The 23029-nt window shown below is 39.2% G+C and overlaps 2 protein-coding genes across 6 annotated transcripts in view; one reads left to right on the top strand and one right to left on the bottom strand.

The window, feature by feature from the left end:
- Window positions 1-20880, top strand: part of mtr (5-methyltetrahydrofolate-homocysteine methyltransferase) — a 202050-nt gene extending 181170 nt beyond the window's left edge. For all 5 annotated transcript variants that reach the window (XM_051417127.1, XM_051417124.1, XM_051417125.1 and 2 more), the window contains 9 exons: window positions 545-626; window positions 1536-1634; window positions 2664-2739; window positions 2850-3005; window positions 4375-4574; window positions 5355-5555; window positions 5654-5846; window positions 15882-15994; window positions 17386-20880. In XM_051417127.1, the coding sequence (XP_051273087.1) occupies window positions 545-626; window positions 1536-1634; window positions 2664-2739; window positions 2850-3005; window positions 4375-4574; window positions 5355-5555; window positions 5654-5846; window positions 15882-15994; window positions 17386-17475 (1210 nt within the window). In that variant the 3' untranslated portion in view covers window positions 17476-20880. The remainder of the gene's footprint in view (window positions 1-544; window positions 627-1535; window positions 1635-2663; window positions 2740-2849; window positions 3006-4374; window positions 4575-5354; window positions 5556-5653; window positions 5847-15881; window positions 15995-17385) is intronic.
- The window catches only part of LOC127373071 (uncharacterized), a 395753-nt gene continuing 379597 nt past the window's right edge, over window positions 6874-23029 (bottom strand). Inside the window, exon 2 of the mRNA XM_051417168.1 lies at window positions 6874-6930. The gene's annotated coding sequence lies outside the window, so the exon portion shown is untranslated. The remainder of the gene's footprint in view (window positions 6931-23029) is intronic.

Genomic DNA, 23029 nt, shown 5'->3' with positions numbered 1-23029 from the left:
GTTTCGTGCTACTTTTGAATTGTATTGAAACCAAGCGCAACCATTTAGAGCAGCTCAACTCATAGTTCGTCACCTCTGCTGACTGCAAAAAACAAACATGGTAGTTACCATAATGCCAGACTCGAGGCTTCACAGCGGTACTCCACAAACCAATGGGTGACAAGGTTCACACTTCTTGCTGGTTGGTTGGGGCACCTATTATGGTTGAAGGTAGAGTGAAGCACTTGTGATGTGCCATCCTGATGACATCCCACACTTTCAAGTGAAAAGAAGCAGCTTGTGATGATGTGCATCACAGGATGCATTTACAGGTCTGTAACAACGAAAAGCCCACAAAGAATGCTGAGTTGTGCTTTAATGATGCTTTGGATCAGATATGACTTATTATAATAATATATATATAATTATACAAAATCAACTCTACTATACTTTTCAAGAAATGTATCCATTATATGTAATTAGTTATAAGTTGTACCTACTGTCTCACGGTAAAAAAAAGGGTACAGTACACTTTTGTGTAATTCATGTGGTTTGTGTTTTATAGGACACATACAGCAGTGAAGATCGCCCCTCGCTACAGTTCTCCTGTTATCCATGTTCTGGACGCCTCTAGGAGCGTGGTGGTGGTAAGAACGTCTACCTGATATCACTTGAACTTTTCTAAGTTCTAGAGTGTTACTGGAATTTTTGGACTAACAACCAAGCAGCAACCTGTGTGGCTGCAAATGAAGTCAACACAGAAGTAACACTGTAGTTCCTCTCATGGCTACTTGGGCCTGGCTCCAGAAATTAGTCTCCATAAGCCCCCATATTAAAATGCCCTACTTTACAGCAGAAACAAACATGCTTCATTCAGCCCGCCTCAGCTCCACCCACGCTCCACCTCTTTGCCCATTTCTGGATTAGCCAGGAGCCGGTGGAGTCAGGACAGGGGCTCCTATGGGTGACGTCACGGAGACAACATCTATTTTTAATTATAGTCTATGCTATAAACCAACCCTCTCTCCTATAGAGAAACCAATAGCTTTCATTACATATGAATAGGTGTAACACTTATATATTTTTACTTAAATATCCCTCTTTTAAATACCCTGGCTGTATTGAATTGGCTCAAATGCATAGAGGAACAGATCAGGGACATATATTTTGATATGCAGTGCCTTTGGATTTTTAACTAGAAATCTGTTCAAGAGTGATGCTTTAAATTTTACGGGTAATGCTAAGGAAGTTTTAATCTGCACCTGGGTCGGGATCAGGATCAAAATTCAAATAGGTAGACAATCACGAGACAGTGCCAGATGTTCCCTCTCCCAAGTAAGTAAAGTTGTTCATGAGAAATGTCCTGAAAAACTTTGTTCCACATCAAAAAGGTATTCCTTTGCCAATAGTCCAACATGGCACCACATTTGATTTGAATTTATTTTTTTCATAAATAGACAAAATAGAAGCATTTGGGGTGCAATCATCTCTTTACTGATCATAGAGTTGGTATTAGTTGATGTGGTCTAAAGTCGTTTTATTTTTCTTTCTGTCAGTGCTCACAGCTCCTGGATGCGGCAATGAGGGAAGAGTACTTTGAGGACCTGAAAGAGGAGTATGAGGAGATCAGGCAGGAGCACTACGACTCCCTGAAGGTAAGACTGGCTGGAGAAAACGCCCAACAAGGTGGATGCTAGAGGAGATTTTACACCTCTGGGTCCTGGGTCCACTGACCCACGTAGCTGCCTACTTTGAGATCACTGTTGCATCCACGTGTCTTGAACCATTATCACATCTGAAAATAGGCTGGAAGAGTCAGCAGCCTCCAAACAAATTAAAACACACCTGAACCCCTGCACACAGCTGCTCATCTGTTTGTCAGATTTAATATTCTTTTGCATAAGGAATGGAAATGACGTTTGAAATTCCTGCAAAATTATTATATAGTAAGGAAGCACAAGACGCATACTGCATGAAAAATGAAAGCGTGCTACCAGAAGAAACTAGGTTTATACCTTTATTTTTGGACAGTGACAGCCAAATATAGACAGGAAAGAACTACCAGGTGAGCTACCAGAGCATGCAAGAAGACTCCTAAAACAGCTGTAGTTTTTAGCAAATGTTACATCTGGGACTATTTTCAGCACCAGATTAATGCGTATTTGGACAACAATGGAGCTTTGATATTGGATTTTAATACACACACAGAAATAAATATAGAATTAATTTTTTTGACATACATATTGAGTAGTGTTTCAAAAGATTTCACTGATATTTTTTATACACCCCTTTTTTATTTGAGTCTAGGGTTTGTAAACAGCAGCTACAAGACAGTGATGATAATATGGTTTTATCTTCACAAGTTTGACATTTGAGAAACAGAGTCCATCCACTTTGACTGTGTTTGAGCATCAAATGAACAGCGCTAGCCTTCCAGTTGATCATAGTCATAGTCTCCTGATCCATTTTATTCAAACAATTTTGTATTAGCCCTTAAAAATCAAATCCAATCAGATGTCAAACAATGATGTTTTCAGCACAAAAGTTGAAAAAATACAGATTAAAACAAAAATGTAGCAAGTTTGAAGTTGTCAAACAACGTCAAAAATTGAGAATATTGAGGTTGTAATGAAATGTGCAAAATAACTTTCTCCTCGTCCATCCTTCATCCTCTGTTTCCTCAGGATCGTCGGTATCTGTCACTTTTCCAGGCCAGAGAAAAGGCTTTACATATAGACTGGCTCTCTATGCCCAGGCCAGGTAAGTTAGCACAAATGAATCAAATGGAACAAGAGCAAGAGGATATACTGTATGTATTGTAATACTTTAGTACAATGTGGAACATATTCTGTATGGACCTTGTGTTTCAGTGCGTCCTCAGTTCCTGGGCACCCGTGTGTTTGAGTGGTACGACCTGAACAGTCTGGTGGACTTCATCGACTGGAAGCCTTTCTTTGATGTGTGGCAGCTGAGAGGAAAATATCCCAACAGAGGTTACCCCAAGATCTTTAATGACAAGACTATTGGTACGATGTCCACTTTGTCAGTGTTAATGATAAATCACACTGCAAACATCCATCCTGCTCCATGACATTCTACTCAAATGTTGATCATTTAGCTGCAACGCTGAATTGATTAGTTGTCAACTATTAAATGAATTGCCAACTACTTCGAAATTTGATTAATCATTTTGAGTCATTTTCTGAGAACAAATGTCTAGATTCTCTGGGTTTATTTAGTCTTCTCTGACAGTAAACTGAATACCTTTGGGTACAAAATGTCATTGTATGTTATTAGTATAGATAAAATAGGATAAAATGATGAAGTGATGACAGTGTATATCCAAAATGTTAAAGGTCAACGTCAATGTGACATCAAAATGTTTTGGTCTTTTCTGGTCATTATTACCTCAGGGACAAAAACTACCTGAGGTAACAAAAGGGGAGAAATTCGGTCGAATACTGAATTGGTGACACTAATCTTGGGTGCCCGCCTTGAAACTCACTTGAAAAGATTGTTTGTGCTGCTGGGTTGAAGATGTGTGAAGCATCCACATTTTACAATTTGTAGCTTATTTGCCGCAACATCTCGTTTTTTGTTTCTCTCAATGAACTGATTAGAAGCCCGACTGATATGGGATGAGATTTTTTAGATCTGTCTTAATAGGTGAAAAGATGCACCTATTACGACAGATACAGTGTCATTTTGAATTGGATTAAACATAGACCTTTTCTGTGTGGATTAGTTTGCCCCTACTGGTCTAGAAATATAGCGGTACAACATGTGGCGTCTCTCCAGATAAAAACAACTTGTTCTATGGTAACAAAAACACAGCGATTCTTATCTTCAGGTGATCATACACTAAAACGAAATGACGTATGAAAACATACCTATAAATATGAATATTACATTTACCATTATCATGGTAAAACAATAAGATTATTTAGATTAGATTTATTCGACTGAAAAAATCTCATCATTATTTGCAAAAAGCAAAAGAATCTCCAGTATGCATTACCATTGTAAAATACATGTTACTGTAACGTATTAGTGGATGTTTACTAAGCCAAGCTACAAGTCTGCCTCTTAAAAGGGAGTTTGTCCATGCCACTGTCACTAAGTGCTTGCTGATTATGGGAATTATTAGTTCTCTGTAAATAATTTCACAAGGAGTACGGTCCAGGCCTGGTTTGAAAAGTGCCCTGAGATAACTTCTGCTATGATTTGGCACTATACAAATAAAACTGAATTGAATAATCATTTTTATTGTTTTATGTAGATGCAAGTGACTGTTGTACAGTTTCTTCAAAACTAAAATAACTATACAACAAGAACACAAAAACCTTAGAATGACCTCTAGCTTCATCTAATGTCAGTAACATTTGCTTCCTTCAGGTTCGGAGGCTCGGCGAGTCTTTCATGATGCCCAGCAGCTGCTCAATCAGATGATTGACAATGGCAGTCTGAAGGGGCGGGGCCTGGTGGGGTTCTGGCGTGCCCAGAGTGACGGTGATGACATTAGTGTGTACAAAGACAATGTCATGGTGCACAGAGGCACCAAGCCTATCGCCACATTCTATGGTTTACGGCAACAGGTGAGGGTCATTAACAGTTGCAATGTGTTTCATTGCATTGCTTTAAGTTCAGTGGTTTCAAAGACCCAAGCATACATATTCATTGTCATTTTACAACTTAGGGTAGTATAGGTTGTAGTTCTATTTATGCTACTCATAAAGACAAAACATATATATATATATATATATATATATATACACAAAAATGTTTATACAGTAAAATAAACTATTGTAGATAATCAAGTGCTGAGGATGAATTAAGCAGTCTCACCACCTGAGGGAAGAAACTTTATCTTTACCCTTTTTGCCCCCTTTTTCCTAAACTCAGCTCCTTAGTTTTGCTGATCTCCGCAAGATTTTTGTTTTTCTCCCATTATGAAGTGTCAATCCAGCTGATAATGGTGATGTCATCTGCAAACTTCAGTTGTCTCGATGTTGGGGGATGAAATCATGGTCCTGGATAACAGTCTAAAAGACTGAGGTGTGGACACTTGTAGCATAAACAAAGCATTATGATGCCTTACCATGGAGAGGCATCAGCCAGTGTGTAGTGTCTAGATTTTAATACTTTGGATTTTATTTCATTATGTTCTTACTCAGATTCTGAATGTAACCTTTAATGGACGGTAATATATTCCACAGTAACACATTTCTCTGTGTGTGTGTGTGTGTGTGTGTGTGTGTGTGTGTGTGTGTGTGTGTGTGTGTGTGTGTGTGTGTGTGTGTGTGTGTGTGTGTGTGTGTGTGTGTGTGTGTGTGTGTGTGTGTGTGTGTGGGTGGGCGCGCTTGTGTACACTGCAGGTGGAGAAGGAGAGCTCCAGTTCAGAGCCCTACCTGTGTATCTCTGACTTTGTTGCCCCTGTAGACAGTGGCGTGGCAGATTACATAGGTGTGTTTGCTGTGGGTGTGTTTGGAGCTGAGGAGCTGAGTCAGCGGTTCCAGGCTCAGGGAGATGACTACAGCAGCATCATGGTCAAAGCGCTGGCTGACCGACTGGCTGAGGTACAGTATGATCAGCTTCACTGCTGGTATTGCACGTGTCATTGAGTCACTGGTGCTGAATGTCTTCTTTGGTTTCTGCTGCAACCTCTGTCATCCAGGCCTTTGCTGAGGAGCTCCATGCTTGTGTGCGTAAGGAGCTGTGGGGCTACAGCTCTGATGAGGCTCTGCAGGCCTCAGACCTCCACAGAATTCGATATCAGGGCATCAGACCTGCAGCTGGCTACCCTAGCCAGCCGGACCACACAGAGAAGACCACCATGTGGAGCCTGGCTGGGATCCAGGAGAAGACTGGTGAGAGTACCAAACACTTTGCTCTCATGACTGCAGTTGAAAGGCTCCCATTGCTGTAAATTGTTCTTTCATATGAAACACAGATCTGATGTGCTCTTAGTAGTCTTTTAACAGCAAAATTAAATTACTTTTTTTTAGTTATTACATTTATTTTCTGTCAAGGAAGCAGGTTACACAGGTAAATGATGCAGCGTTGTATCCTGGTTATCTGTGTATACTGTACATTTCTCCTCTACCCCTTTTATTTTGGAAGCATGACTTGCGTAATTAAGCTGGATAGAAGATATTGTGTCGGATAGTCAAAAATAGTCAAATCTTTGTAGCCCAGCATTCAGAGAACGTAGTGTTCTAGTGGGGTAATAGGGTACTATGAGCTCTTTAAGATATGAAGGGGCCTGACCATGAAGAGCTTTATAGGTGAGGAGGAGGATTTTAAATTCTATTCTACATTTTACAGGGAGCCAATGCAGAGAAGCTAGTACAGGAGAGATGTGATCTCTTTTTCTAGTTCCTGTCAGTACTCGTGCTGCAGCGTTCTGAATTAATTGGAGCGTTTTAATGGACTTCTTGGGGCAACCTGATAATAAAGAGTTGCAGTAATCCAGCCTTGAAGTAACAAATGCATGGATTAGTTTTTCTGCATCTGTCTGTGATAGTATGTGTCTAATTTTTGTAATATTACGTAAATGAAAGAAAGCAGTCCTAGAGGTCTGCTTTATGTGGGAGTTAAATGACAAATCCTGATCAAAGATAACTCCAAGATTCCTGACAGTGGTGCTAGAGGCCAAGTTAATGCCATCTAGAGTAACTATATCTTTAGACAGTGAGTCTCTAAGGTTTTTGGGGCCAAGAACAAGAATTTTGTTTTTTTCTGAGTTTAACATCAGAAAATTGCAGGTCATCCAGGATTTTATGTCCTTAAGACATGTTTGTAATTTAGATAATTGATTAATTTCATTGGGCTTGATTGATAGATATAACTGCGTATCATCTGCATAACAGTGAAAGTTAATGGATCGATTCCTAATAATGTTGCCTAAAGGGAGCATATATAAAGTAAATAGTATTGGTCCAAGTACAGAACCTTGTGGAACTCCATGACTAACTGTAGTTTTTATTGAAGATTCATCGTTAACATGTACAAACTGCGAGCGATCTGATAAATATGACTTAAACCAGCTTAGTGCGGTTCCTTTAATGCCAATTTGATGCTCAAGTCTCTGTAAAAGAACATCATGGTCAATGGTGTCAAATGCAGCACTAAGATCTAATAATACAAGTACAGAGACGAGAGAAGTCCATTGTCGGAAGCAATCAGAAGGTCATTATTAACTTTAACCAGAGCTGTCTCTGTGCTGTGATGAACTCTAAATCCTGACTGAAAATCCTCAAATAAACTATTGTTATGTAGAAAGTCACACAACTCTTTGGCGATTACTTTCTTCAGAATCTTAGAGAGGAAGGGGAGGTTAGAAATCGGTCTATAGTTGGCTAAAACCCCTGGGTCAAGAGTGGGCTTTTTAAGAAGGGGTTTAATTACAGCTACTTTAAAGGCCTGTGGTACATATCCTGATAATAAAGAAAGATTAATCATATCCAGTGCCAATTAAGGGAACAACTTCTTTAAGCAGCTTAGTTGGGATCGGGTCTAATAGACAGGTTGTTGACTAGCAGACAGACATGACATGTGCTCCTTAGATGAGTACAGAAGCCCTAAAGGGCCATGCATTCGTACATTTTATTTCCTCCCTTTTCCCGAGATAACGATATAACTAATTGGAGATCTCAAGATAATGACTGTGATATGATAACTGCGGTCAAGCCAGCCGTTACTCCGATCTCCGTGGTCAAATCAGCCGCACCTAAATTTTGAGTAAGTATTCTCAGCATTATGGTAATTGCGGAGCAACAGGGTATTCACTTCCGGTTTTCAAAATAAAGGTGTTAAGAACAGTAAGCTATAATAATAATATAATACTTGTACACTCGAAATTTACGCGGGCTGATTTGACCATGGAGATTGGAGTAACAGCTGGCTTGACCGCAGTTATCATATCACAGTCATTATCTCGAGATCTCAAATTAATTATATCATTATCTCGGGGGAAAAAAGTTTCGTTATCTTGAGATCTCGAGAAGATTATCACGTTATCACAGGAAAACGGAGGAAATAAAATGTATGAATTCATGGCCCTTGGCTTCCGTAGATGAGGGACTTTCACCTATTTTAAAAGCCTGACATAACGTCCTCCCGTCAGTCTTAAGCCCTATTCGCACGGGACTTGTATTACCTGGGGACCTCATGTGATTTAGTAATTACCCCACCACGTCTGTGTTTCGTGCGGCACATTCGCATGGGATAAGCGAAGTCTGTGTTTTAACTCGAATTTACTGACATTATCCCCCGGATATGATGTCAAGGCTCTGCGTAACCTATGCGTAACATCCGTTTCCTGGACGACAAGAGCAATGGCTGCAAAGAAAAAAAACCCAGCACTGGACGCGCGAAGAGACGCTCAGTTTAATTGCTGTGTGGGGTGAACCACATTACCAAAAGCAATTTGATCAAATGGTGCACAACCACACAGTTTGGGAAAGTATTTAGAAAGACCTCTTGCTCTGGTGCCTGTCTGTTCATGGGCTACCTGTACCTCTAACGCAGCCTCCATAATTCTCGACCGGGAAAAAGGCAGAAAAAAGGCGCGGAAAACACAAAAAACTTTAAAAACGAAAAACGACCCCAAATTACGGAGATGCCGATTCGCACGGGACTAATATTATCACATGACCTCTGTGTTTGGTGAAATATGGTAGGTAATTTGCGTTTTTTTTTTACTTTACAAATTACAGGCGTGGCAGATTCGCACGGGATTAGGATCACAGACGACCTCCACAATTATTACAAATTACTAGAGCTCCCCAGGTAATACTCGTCCTGTGCGAATAGGGGTTAAGTGAGCCCACCTCTTCCTCACTCCAAGAAAATAAGGTTGGTCGTGTTTCAGAGAAAAGGTGTAATTACCAAAAGTAATGTTTAAGGAGAACGTTGGGTTAAGTTCTCCTTCAACATTAGTTTTGGTATCTCACTATGGGATATAGAGACTCCCCTTATTGCTTACCTCGAAGACATGAAAGGATAAGCGTATCTGTTACTGGACTAATGCTCAAGACTGTGAGACAGAGAAGGTGCATCCAATCTGTAAAATCTTTGCAGCGGTGCCCAGCTGGTAGCCGCACATACACAGATACACCTTAAAACAATGCCCAGGATGTAGCCATTCCATAAGTGGAATGAGAAACCCTTCGCTATGATAGGCCATTGCAATAGCCCCCACGATCCAGTGAGACGAACGCTACTTTGTAAGTGGTTTTCCCAAATGTGGTGTTGCTGTTGATACAAGGAGCTCCTCTGATTTCCTGAATGCAGCTGTCCTATCCACACATGCGCATAATGCCCACATCGGACAGAGGTATGATATTGCTGGGCACAAATGCAGGATTAGGTTTCAGTAACACCTTAGAATCCCCCATTACAAACTGCATACATAACGGATTTACAGACAATGCATAGATGTCACTAATGCATTTAGCAGAGGCCAGCACAAGTAATAAGGCTGTTTCAAAGAAGAGCGTTTTAAGCTCTTCCTGCTGCAGTGGCTGGAAAGGTGGGCATAACAGTGCATCAAGCACCATTGACACAGCTAAGTACACTTTTACAGTAGAGAATGCCAAGCCTTTATCCAGCAGGATTGTCAGAAAAATGAATGTAGGGCTCTGGAAAGCCTGCAGCGCGTAGAGGAAGCGCTAGCAGTGTCAATTCTTGCAGTGAATTTCTGCGGAAGCCCAGTAGTAGTCAAATTGAACCCTTTACGAGCCAGGCCCATAGCCATGTGTTCAGGATGAGGATGGAAGCGATCCACTCTGAAAAGTTAGAAGCCTACCAGCTCCATGAAGCATTAAACAGAAGATGAGGAAAACCCTGTTTTTCTCCACCAGTAGCTGAAGTTCGTCCAGTGTGTTGCACAGTAAACGCACGTTTGAGAGAAATATTCCATGTAATGGTGTGTGATGTCCTCGCTGGTGGAGGTGCACCGGTTCACCGGCACGTTTTTCTCTCCTCCTGCGTTTCACTGCATGAGCAAAGGGGAGCGCACCTTTGACTAGAATGTCCGATAATTCCACATAGGAGAGAATAAAAGTTGGGGGGAAATCCTGGAGTCGTTCCCCTGGTGTTCATAAACTCTTCTCTGGTGAACGTGCTCCAGGTATCACAGTAGAAAACAGAATTAACAAACAAAACAAGAATTAAAGCTGCAAGCAGCGTTGGGCGGGACCTCGCAGTCCACGCAACTCGGGGCGTGCTGCGGCCGCGTCGCATGCCGCCATAACACGTGCGGACCACAACATGAAACTCTGCCGTTAATCAGCTCGAAATCGCCACGCAGCACTTACTTCCTGTTGCCAGTAGGTGGCGCTATCACTATGTCTGAATATTGTCATGTACACGTGTTCAGGGCGGGACTGTTATCAAGCATTTGAAGTGTGGAGCCGATTGGACAATGTACACTCAAGTTATAGCGAATTCGTGTTTTGTGGTGGTCCATCAAAATTTCCCGCCACCCCACAGTCAACACATATCATCAACAATGTGTTTTTCATTTTATAAGTAAATTTCAGGTGGATCTGATCATCCTGCGAGGAGTAGAACATGAAAGTATAAAACGTGATACTTCCTTTTACCATGTCTGAATATTGTCATGTAGACGTGTTCAGGGTGGGACTGTTATCAAACACGTGAAGTTTCATTGAGATTGGATCATGTACGCTGAAGTTATGAGGACGTGTTCAGGGTGGGACTGTACACTGAAGATGAGTACTATCTGTTTGATGGCCAATTGGTGGAATTCGACACGTCGTCACAGGCACACGGTTAAACATACAGTCACAAATAGCACAACTTTTGATAACCAATCTGTGTAGATTGAAGTGATCAAATTTGAAGTCAATCTGATAAAATCTGTAGGAAGAGTTAGTTAAAACAGAAGCCCTTAAATGCCAGAAATAGCATCACAGTTTGACATTCGATTCAACCTTGCAAACTTTGAGGGAACGCCATGGACACGCCCTTTAACATACAGTCACAAATAGCACAACTTTTAATCAGCACCATTTTTTGACTGTACTGACAAATTTTGAAGCAGATCTGAAAAATTCTCTAGGAGGAGTTCGTTAAAATACAATGCAAAAAAACGCTGAAAATCATTGCAAAATGCCGGAAATGGCATCACAGTTTGACATTCGATTCAACGTGGCCAACTTTGAGGCCACGCCACGTACACGCCCTTCAACGTACATGCAGAAATAGCACAACTTTTAATCAGCACCATTTTCTGACTGTACAAATTTTGAAGCATATCCGATAAATTCCCTAGGAGGAGTTCGTTCAAATACAACGCGAAAAGTTCGCCGAAAGTGAAACTTTAAATCAAAATGGCCAACTTCCTGTGGGGTTTCGGATATGGGTCCAAGAGGCTTTTTTGTACGTCTGGGCATGTTACACGTGCCTACCGAGTTTCGTACATATCGGTGAAACGTGGCGCCGGGGCTGCTGTTTTTTTATCCTGTAGGGGGCGCTACACACATGACAAAGATGATTTTTGGTATGTGAGCTTCAGGCACTACTCTACACGTGCCCTATGAATTTCATATTCATAACTATTACGGTCTCCGCACAGTGATTTATCATGCCAAAAGAGCGCCACCTGGTGCCGTATTTTTTCTGTCCTTTTTAAGTCAGCCTCAGGGAGCCATGGGGAAGCATCGTACCAAGTTTCATCTTAATCACACATACTATTGTAGTGATATAAACGTCTTAATTTTAAAGAGCGCCACCTAGTGGTGGCCTGAAATTGTGCACAATGCTTAAGGAAGACATGTGGAACTATTGACCCAAGTTTGGTGTCAATCGGACATACCAATGTGGAGAAATGGTTCACTTCCTTTTTTGATGAAAAATCAACAGGAGGTGCTAATTTTATAGCGAGCTTATTGTTTGAAATTTCAAAAATGTTCAAATTACTCTTTTTGCCAGGGCGGTCCCCAGGTGCTAGGTGAAAAATTTTGTGCGAATCGGACAAAGCGTGTGGGGGGAACACGAAAAAGTAGTTTAAGGACATTTCGTACTCTAACGAAAAAAAATTATAGGCGGAAGTGGGCGTGGCCTATATAGGAAGATTCAGCTCCATTCACCACGTGGATATAAGTTTTTTAATAAGTTTTTTGAATGTATGATAAACTATGCAGGAGTTATTAGCCAAAACTTACTTTTCATGATAGTAGTGCCACCTAGTGGCGGACCTGAAAGCGACGCATAGAATATAAAATTTTTCACCAGGCCTGACCACTTTGCCAAATAAAATTGACTTTTAGTATATGTTCAGGGGGGCAAAAACGCAATCAAAAGTGCTAAAAATAATAATAATAATAGGGAAGAAGAAACGAAGCAAAAACAATAGGGACCTCCAGCGGTCGCTTGCGAGGTCCCTAACACACGGAGGCGGACGTCCGGGGCGCCATCTTGTTACTGAGATGAAGCACTTTTACTCCAGTTTAGAAACTACATTTTGAGAAACTGAATTTGAAAACTGACCTCCAAACTGAATTTGGAACTCAACCAAAGTTGAAATAATATGCCCAAGTTGAAAACAATATCATCGTTTTTTTATTTTTAGGGACCTCGCGAGCGACCGCTGGAGGTCCCTATTGTTTTTGCTTCGTTTCTTCTTACCTATTAATATTATTATTATTTTTAGCACTTTTGATTGCATTTTTGCCCCCCTGAACATATACGAAAAGTCAATTTTATTTTGCAAAGTGGTCAGGCCTGGTGAAACATTTGATATTCAATTCAATTCAATTGTTTGTGTTTGTAGCGCCCCCTACAGGATAAAAAAACAGCAGCCCCGGCACCACATTTCACCGATATGTACGAAAAAGCCTCTTGGACCCATACCCGAAACCCCACAGGAAGTCAGCCATTTTGATTTTCATTTTCACTTTCGGCGAACTTTTCGCGTTGTATTTGAACAAACTCCTCCTAGGGAATTTATTGGATCTACTTCAAAATTGGTTAGTACAGTCAAAAAATGGTGCTGATTAAAAGTTCTGCTATTTGTGCATGTACATTAAAGGGCGTGTCCGTGGCATCAGAGTCAGCCATTTTGATTTATTGGGTCATTTTCTGTGATTTTTTGCGTTGTATTTGAACGAACTCCTCCTAGGGAATTTATCGGATCTGCTTCAAAATTGGTCAGTCCCGTCGAAAAATGGTCCTGATTAAAAGTTGTGCTATTTGTGCATGTACGTTGAAGGGCGTGTCCGTGGCGTGCCCTCAAAGTTGGCCAGGTTGAATCGAATGTCAAACTGTGATGCCATTTCCGGCATTTAAGGGCTTCTGTTTTAACTAACTCCTCCTACAGATTTTATCAGATTGACTTGAAATTCGATCACTGCAATCTTAACACATTGGTTATCAAAAGTTGTGCTATTTGTGACTGTACGTTGAACGGCGTGTCTGTGGCGTGAGGTCAAAGTTGGCCACTTTGAATTCTGTCATCATACAAACTGAAAAGTTGAGCTATTTGTGACTGTACATCAAACCGCATGCCAGTGACAACTTGTCGATTTCAGCAGATTCGCCATAAAATAGAGCTCATAACTTCAGTGTGCAATGTACAATCTCCAATAAACTTCATATATTCTGAAACAGTTTTGTCGTGAACACGTCCTCATAACTTCAGCGTACATTGTCCAATCTCAATGAAACTTCACGTGTTTGATAACAGTCTCGCCTTGAACATATCTACATGACAACATTCAGACATAGTGATAGTGGCACCTACTGGCAACAGGAAGTAAGCGCTGCTTGGCGATTTTGAGCTGATTTACGTGAGATTTTCATGTTGTGTTCCGTACGTGTTCCGACGGCACGTGACGCGGCCGCAGCACGCCCCGAGTTGCGTGGGTGAACACTACAGTATATGCCAATGTTGTTTTCAATAAAAACAACATTTGCACAAAACAAGCCGATCCACTTTTTCATGTTAAGAGCATTAAAATGAGAAAAAATAATGGGAGAAAAAGAAATCAAGGGACATTTAGAATAGATAAAAATGTGCGATTAATTGCAATTAATTGCGAGTTAACTATGACATTAATGCGATTATTCGCGATTAAATATTTTAATAGTTTGACAGCAACAAATATACATTTAATAATTACATTACTTAATATGCAGATGTTGCAATCACACACACAAAGTAAACCAGTTTCTGTCAGTTCTACGCAACCTTAAAGTTTTGTTCAGTCACTGAAACTGAAACTGAAACATCTGACCAATAATTGCAGTTTTCTGCACAAAATGTCGAGCCATATGTTACCAAACTCACTTCACATTTACCCTGTCCAAACAGTGCGATTTTATTCTCACTTGAATAAGAATATTCAATCTTAGCAAAATAATGCACAAAAATATGCATGCAACACAGTTTTTTTTTTAAAAGCTGCCATGAAATGAGGCATTTTTAGGCCGCAATAATCCAATTTAAAAAAACATTTTGTCTGTAAATAAATAATAAATTCTCATAGTGGCACCTTATCATCACAGATGATTTAAGGCCACTTGCTAAGAAAGGCTAGGTAAAATAACATTGAGGGGGGTGTCAGTTATTCTGTGTAGTGGCTGAAATAATATGCACGTTGAAAAGTTGAAAACAGTTTTAGAAAAAAAAAGATACATTTTCAATCTGTGAAATACAATTTGAAATGTTGCATTCAATGTTCAGTTGAACATTTTAAATTGAAAAAGTTTAGATCCACACTGATATACTGGTCACATGTGCTCATGAGGTCATGAAATGTTAACAGTTAAATGATAAGGGGAAAATTTGTTAATTGAATAACAAAAACCATACCATCATAATTTAAAGACTGAATAAGAAAATGGAATTTGATCATGTTCTTTTTTATGATTTGTATTAACATGTGAAAATGTAAATTTGTCTACTTTGTCTGTATTTGAAGGTGGGGTCTACAGTAGACTGTATATCAACTTGTCATTGCTTTCTGTTCAGCTTTCCTCTGATAGTTGCATCCTGTCCATCAGACTGATGCTGGCTAAGCCAAGCTGCTGCCAAACCCATCATTAAATTTAGTCTGGTCATCACAACACTGACAAATTCCAATGTGGACAGTTGCATACAGCATACCTCGGTGATGTGTTGTTGGACCACGTCCCAGTGTAGTCCAGATGGAAAGTGAAGGTTTGTCTCCCTGTAGCTTTCCGCTGTTCATACTGGTGACAAAACATCAGATCTGTGTCATCATGTGAGCTAAAAAACATTATAAATATGAATAATAATCAGTTTGACTTTTTCTCAATTTATTTTATATTAAGAATGGATCAAATGACTAAAGTGAAAGGGTTGCTCTTTGTGACGAACTCTTTTTGAATCATCCAACTGCAGCTCCCCGCAGCTTTCTACAGAGCACAATTAAACTCTGTTCATTGGTTTTCACTTTTACGGATCGGTTAAATGCAAATTACATTTTTGTCTTTTACAAATTAAACATCAAAAAGGTAAAAAATAATTGACAGAATGTTAAAAATAAGCAAAAACACAAAATAAATAGAAATGGGGAGGTGCTTATGAATTCACTATGAAAAGATTAAATAATGACAATGACAGCAGTTATGTATGAGATTTAAAGCTTAAATTCAACATAGTTTCTCTAGTTTTAAGTGCTATATGACTGTAAGACTGAACTCTTAACCACTAAATATAACTGGGAGGCTGTAGGTTTTTCCAGTTTGGGAGAATTACCCTGCATGCTAATAACATTATAAAGGTAACAATCGTGTTAGCTTCTCTGGCACTCCTATCCTATGGTCCTATCACCTGCCATTTTGGGTACATGTTTTCCTGACTGTATGCTTATGTAATAACTATGTGTGTATGTATTTTTCTGCGTGTGTAGGTATTGGTCTGACAGAGTCCCTGGCCATGACGCCTGCTGCCTCAGTGTCTGGACTTTACTTCTCCAACCTTCAGGCCTCATATTTCGCTGTGGGAAAGATCACCAAGGAGCAGGTTCAGCCAACAATCAACTTCTTTAGAAAATGTTCATGTTAAAGAAATTTCCAATTTGTGCAACAAGTCCCAATTATTATAACATCACACTGACATGTAGATGTTGGTGTTTTCTGAATTCTTGTGACACAACTGCCTAACAGATCACTTCCTCTTTCTTTGGAGACATTTTAGACAAGGCTTGCAGACTGATTAAAAAAATTAATGAAATAAAAATCCAGGAGGACAATATTATAACCTTGTATGAATACAATAATTGAAATATTATTAGTGCTGTCAGTTTAACGCATTATTAACGACGTTAACGCAAACCCATTTTAACAGCGTCAATTTTTTTATCGCAACTTTGTTGTTTTTTTCACATGCTGCTGCAACAACTAGTAATGTTAGAAAAACTACAACACCACACCGGATCTAGCTAGACCAGAAACAAAACAACAGGCACGCCGCACACACTTGTTTAAGAGTAGTAGACGTTACGTTTTGAGTGGATGGCGAGCGCGAGAATAAAAACAACATTTGCACAAAACAAGCCGATCCACTTTTCCATGTTAAGAGCATTAAAATGAGAAAAAATAATGGGAAAAAAAGAAATCAAGGGACATTTAGAATAGATAAAATAGGCGATTAATTGCGAGTTAACTATGACATTAATGCGATTATTCGCGATTAAATATTTTAATCGTTTGACAGCAGCAAATATTATACATTTAATAATTACAATACTTAATATGCAGATGTTGCAATCACACACACAAAGTAAACCAGTTTCTGTCAGTTCTGCGCAGCCTTACAGTTTTGTTCAGTCACTGAAACCGAAACTGAAACATCTGACCAATAATTGCAGTTTCCTGCACAAAATGTCGAGCCATATGTTACCAAACTCACTTCACATTCACCCTGTCCAAACAGTGCAATTTTATTCACACTGGAATGAGAATATTCAATCTAAGCAAAATAATCCATAAAAACATGCATGCAACACAGTTTTTTTAGAAAAGCTGCCATGAAATGAGGCATTTTTAGGCCGCAACCATCCAATTTAAAGAAACATTTTGTCTGTAAATAAATAATACATTCTCAGATAGTGGCACCTTACCATCACAGATGATTTAAGGCCACTTGCTAAGAAAGGCTAAAAAACATTGAGGGGGGTGTCAGTCGGTCTGTATAGTGGCTAAAATAACACACTATTGTACATTGTGCAACACCCTCTTTTGATGATGCATCTGATTACATCATACATACATACATTGCATCTCACAAATAACAGAGGATCCAGACTGGGATTTAAGTTGTAACAAATGTGTTGATGTAGGATTTGTAACAGAGAGGAATCAGGAGACAAAATCAGGCTGACTTTGTGTTTTCTGTCCTGTTTTTGTCTGCAGGTGGAGGACTATTCCAGGAGGAAGGAGATGAGTGTGGAAGAGGTGGAGAGATGGCTGGCTCCCATACTGGGTTATGACAGTGAGGCATAGAGGGTGACCGTTCCAGCAGTAAACTGGACCACAGAGGGATCAGCACAGGCCACAACGGGCACAGAATCAGGTTTACAGTCCAATCATTCTGGACCATCCACTGTGGCTGCTTACACTGACAGGCAAACTTTGTGCATCAGTGTTGATGTTTCCTTAAAGAGATAGTTGAACATATTGGAAATTTGCATTCTTTCTTAGAATGAAATGAGGAGTTTAATAGAAGTCTAATTTCTGTGTGTACAGAGCTGGGGACAGGATGTGCTTAGCTTAGCCTAGCTTAACATACAGACTGGAAGCAGGGGGAAGCAGCTAGCCTGTCTCAGCCAAAGTTAAAAAACACACCTACCAACGGCTCTAAAGCTCACTGATTAACATGCTGTATGTTTATCCATCAAAACTACTACTACTACAGGCAGAGATGCTACACAGATGTACTACCAATGAACACCCTTTGGTACCATTGTGCTTGTACAGAGACCAAAACTAAACTTGGCAACATCACTATGACAACCATTGACATATGTAAAGATGGAAGTTGCATCTCCACTTCCTCGTACTTTCCAAAAAAAACTGCAATATTGAAGTCCTGCCCATACCCCTAGCTGACTCAATCACAAGCAGGGCTCAGGTGTCAGTCATCATAACCCTTTTTATAGCTTCAAATAACGAATTGAATGTATCAGAAAAATAAACACTTGAACATATATTGGCATGATAAGAACTACCTAAAATGACAGAAACCATCTTTTAAAGAGAATAATTTGACGTGTAGTATTAGTTTGGCCTATGTCCCATGTGCTAACATGGAGGCAGTGGGCTTCATGACCTATACTGCAGTCAGCCACTAGAGGGCGATTGAGATGTTTTAGCTTCACTTCTGCAGAGCTGTCATGTCTCCATCTTTATATGTGCCCATGGTGACTCTATGAACAGTCACTGTGCCTTCCTGACACTTTAGCTTCAGGAAGTTGGTGGGTGAATTTTGTAAAGAATCACCTGGCTCTTTACACCTGCTTAACATATTTATGCTATGCTAGGCTAACCACATCTCTCCAGCTCTGTACTGATATGAAGTCGATCTTTCCATCTCACTCTGGGACAGAATCATTGATTTTCCAATCAAAAAGTACTTAGGTTAACGGCCCAAAGTATAAATACAACTTCCTTTATATCTTCAATTCACACAGAATCCAATTTCAAATAAGTTTTAGATTTGTATGTGGAAGTGAATTTTTAGGCGTTTGCAAGCAAATGTATTTATTTCAGTTTTTAATCATTATTATGTGAAATTACAATTTTACTGTTCTTGTGTAAATACATATTCAAAATCTCAATTATATTTGCATGGACACTGGAGTGTACTAGCTTGATTGTTCACACATTTACAGTGGTAATGATGATTACTTAAAGCCACATTTAAAAAGTAAAAATTCGAGTAAGTGATGCAATTAAAAAATATTCATAAAGTTAAATATACAATTGAGTCTTCCTATAGTATTATATTCCATTTTGTAGCTCTCGGTGCACTTTACATTGTGGATTTCAGGTTAAGCAATGCGGCTAGTGTGCCACCCTAGAAATATTGTGGTTAAATTCACACTGCAGTAACAGGAGCTCCGATTGACTGTCATTTTCAGAGTTCCTGTGTCTAAAGTCACTCATCTGTGGATTTAGTTTATGGTGTTGCACATAGCTGCATTGCTTTTAAACTAGAGTGCAAAAGAAACACAGTATAGGCACTAAGGCAGGAGACCATTCATTTTATGAGCTTTTTAAAAAGCAAGTTAACACAGGTGCAACAAAGCACAATCTAACCACATTCATCAGTGATGCAGGCTGATGTCAGAGGTGAATTCTACATACATTTGAACCTCCAACTAACACTCAATTAATTCAACCTCTTACCAGAGATTTCTTGTTTCACCTCAGTGCAGTATGCTGTGTAACTTCAACAAGAGATTAGTTAATTGTGATTTGACTGGTTAGCAATACTTGCGCATTTTCATTCATTTTATCATTTCTGAGGGGAATTTGGAAGCTGAGGTTTGGTAAATGCTTATCTTCCAAATGTCACTGCAGTGAAACAGAGTAGTGACACAGTATTTGTATTCAATTGTTTAAAAAGTATTCAGTCATAATTTCTACATTGTGTACTTGAGCAGTAATGACAACTCAACACAATCCAAAACAACTTGAAGAATTATTATACGCAGGAAAACCTACAGTACCGCCAAATATAATAGGTCCAGTGTGTATCATTTAGGAGCACCTATTGGCAGAAATGATATATATGGTTCAAACGGTATGTTTTCATTAGCGCAGGGGTCAGCAACCTTTTCCATCAAAAGAGCCAAAAGAGAAAATTAGCCTTATTGCTCATTTCTTGACACAGATCAAGCATAGTGGTAAGCCAGCAGCGTTTATTGTGGAAGCAATCAAATGTCCACATACTATTCTGCCCTACAAAGCCAAACCGCTGTAACAATGATTGTGTTTAAAATGAGTTCAATCTTTACAATCTTAAACCGTAAATTGTTACAATGCATTTTAAGTCATAATTTATGTAACTTCAACTTGTAATCTATACAAAAAACATTACAACAATTTTAACATTTAATAACAGATTTGATTGATATTTACAAATCTAATTCTAAAACCAAGTGTACATACATTTTACAGTTAAGTAAACAAGTCAAGTCATCTTAATAGGTTAAACACCTCAAATTAACATTTGAGGATTGCTTGAATTGCTTCTTAATTACTCATCTGTTTTAACTTTCTAAACATGCAAACAGTAAGAAATACAGATTTAAGGTATTAAGGGAAAAAAAGGAGGACGACACCAAAACTGTCTTTGTATTACCATAAACAGAAGGCAGAGTACAGTAATTACAGAGTGCACTAGCTGCATTTTTGGGGTCATAGGTCCAATAATTGGTCTCAGTTTTAAAGTCATGAAAATGACTTAAAGAATGAAGAATTTCAAATGAATAAAGTGGTAAATTGGGTTAACCTTTTGAAACATCTGTGCTTATCAGGCTTTCGATTCTCTCCGAGTGATAAAAAGGTACGGCTAGTTCTCTATCAACATCCGCATAGTGTTGGCATTTTATCATTGTTGTATTGTCTGAGTACTATACAACATATCTACTCATTATATGATCCCCCACAGGTCAGGTAACAGCTAGGTTAAAACTAAAATAAAGTGCATTTGATATGTGTCTTAAAAGCCCTGAAGTACAGCAGTGGCTTATCTCAGTTTGTATGAAACATTGATACTTTCTTATTCTGTTTTACTTCTACTCATACATTGAAGTTGTGGATAAATCCTAGCGGCACTGTAAAGCAGGTGTGATGGAACAGTGTTATTTTGTTAAAAATAAATAATTACAACATTTTCTGTTAGCTGGGAAGTCATCATTGGAAGCTGTTTGGAAAAGGGCAGGCACTTTCAAAAAATACTTGGCAGGTGATTGGATGAACCATCCGTCTATCACAGGAAACTTCAACCAGTCAGATCAATGAACCATATAAGGTAGTGAGACTCTTACTGAAGCCAGTCATGAGAAGAGTGAAAACATCCCTAACCCTAACTCCACTCCACCTTAAAGAAAAATATTTTTTTAGGAGCCCTTCACTCATTTTACACATAAATGTCTGGTCACAGGGGCTACTACTCAGACTGTGAACAGTTTTATGTTTTCTGTGCTGTGGTTCTGGCAGACCTGTTTTTTTTTTGTCAGGTCTGAGAAAATAACCTTTTAGAAATATAATATGTGTCGTTTTTTTGGATACATACAGTCTATCAATGATGAATGTATATTGGTTAATAAATACATGCATAGTGATGTTAATTGTACAAACACTTTCACTTTCTATTTCGGTTAGCAGAAGAATTTTCTGTAAAATAAAATAAATTGTTAAGGTTAATGGAAAACTGTAGTCAGATGCTGACCATCGTTGTGAGCAAGTGCTGTCCTTTAAACTAAAACTCCTGGAAGATGTCATGGAAAAGTCCTGGAAAATTATTTCTTAAAAGGAGTGGGAAATCTTTTTAGAAATTCAATTCAGTTACATTTTATTTGTATAGCACCAATTCATAACAGAAGTTATCTCAGGACACTTTTCAAATAGAGACAGACGGACTACACTAATAGTAGTGACTGATGATGAACATGAACAAGAGGATGGTGACGACAACAACGATGGGGGACAATGAGCAGTGACCACAGCAATAACAGTAACTGTAGTAACAATAATAGTAATAATTAAAGCAGCATTGGGCGGGACCTCGCCATCAACCTACGTCGCCCGCCGCAGCCCCGCAACTCCACGTCACCCCACGTCACCCCACGTCACCCCACTCTCAAACCCTCATCCCCAGAAGCTGCAGGAGACCACTCTACGTTGTCACGTGTTTCAGACACTGTGTAAAAGACTTACGCTTTCATAGCGAGATTCTTCACTGCAAAACGTGGAAATTCAGCACCACGCCACGGACAAGCTGTTTGACGCACAGTAAATATATGATTAATTTTTGATCACCAATGTGTCTAGATTGCAGTGATCGAATTTGAAGTCAATCCGAAAAAATCTGTAGGAGTTAGTTCAAATTGAAGCTCTGAAATGCCGGAAATGGCATCACAGCTTGACATTCGTTTCAAGCGGGCCAACTTTGACGGCACGCCACAGACACGCCCTTCAAAATACAGTCACAAATAGCACAACTTTTAATCAGCAACATTTTTTGATTGTACTGTCCAATTTTGAAGTACATTTGATAAGTCCCCTTGACTTCCAGCGGTTTACTATAATACTCCAGGAACAATACTCCGTAGGAAATATGGTTTGTAGATGTGGCTAGTGGGATTGGAGGGGTGTTTGTGTTTTATCACTTTGGAAAAAAAAAATGTACATTGTATGAACATTTCTGTATTTGTGATTTAAAATTCAATAAAAATGTCTGAGAGAAAAAGATAAGTCCCCTATGAGGAGTTCGTTCAAATACAAAATGGCCACCGAGAGTGAAAATGAAAATCCCCCTGTCCAATTGGCCGTTTGATGTTTGCTGTTACATAATACCAAAGGCTGAGTGAATGAGGGAAAGTGGAACTACTAATCAAACAACCATAGTGATTAATAAATAAAATATGAAAAGCTTGGATACGTTATTTTTGTTGTCTTTGGGGACTACTTTCAGGCATTAGACTTCTAACTTGCGGGTGTTTCTTCAACTACGATAACTTTTGACTCTCCCAATTTATAAACACCAACCTCTACAAATTTTAAATGTAGCCATCAGTCTTTAACACATGTAAAAAAAAGTACCCAAAGTCCATACAGTTGTTCAAGATTTTCACCTGGTCTGTATACCTAAAGTAGATGCTGTAAATACATTCTGCTGAAATTACATTTTTGCTCTAATTGCAGATAAGTGGCAGCTAGCAAGCTAGTCTGCTGTGTTAGCTTTTACTCTTATATACAATATACAATAATTCAACTTAAATAAAAGCCTAGTGTGTAACATTTAAGAGGATATTTTGTCAGAAATGAA

Source organism: Dicentrarchus labrax, unplaced genomic scaffold (assembly GCF_905237075.1).
Source record: "Dicentrarchus labrax unplaced genomic scaffold, dlabrax2021, whole genome shotgun sequence".
Lineage (NCBI taxonomy): Eukaryota > Metazoa > Chordata > Actinopteri > Moronidae > Dicentrarchus > Dicentrarchus labrax.
Note: the sequence above shows the minus strand (reverse complement) of the source record. Positions and strands in the feature narration are given on the sequence as shown.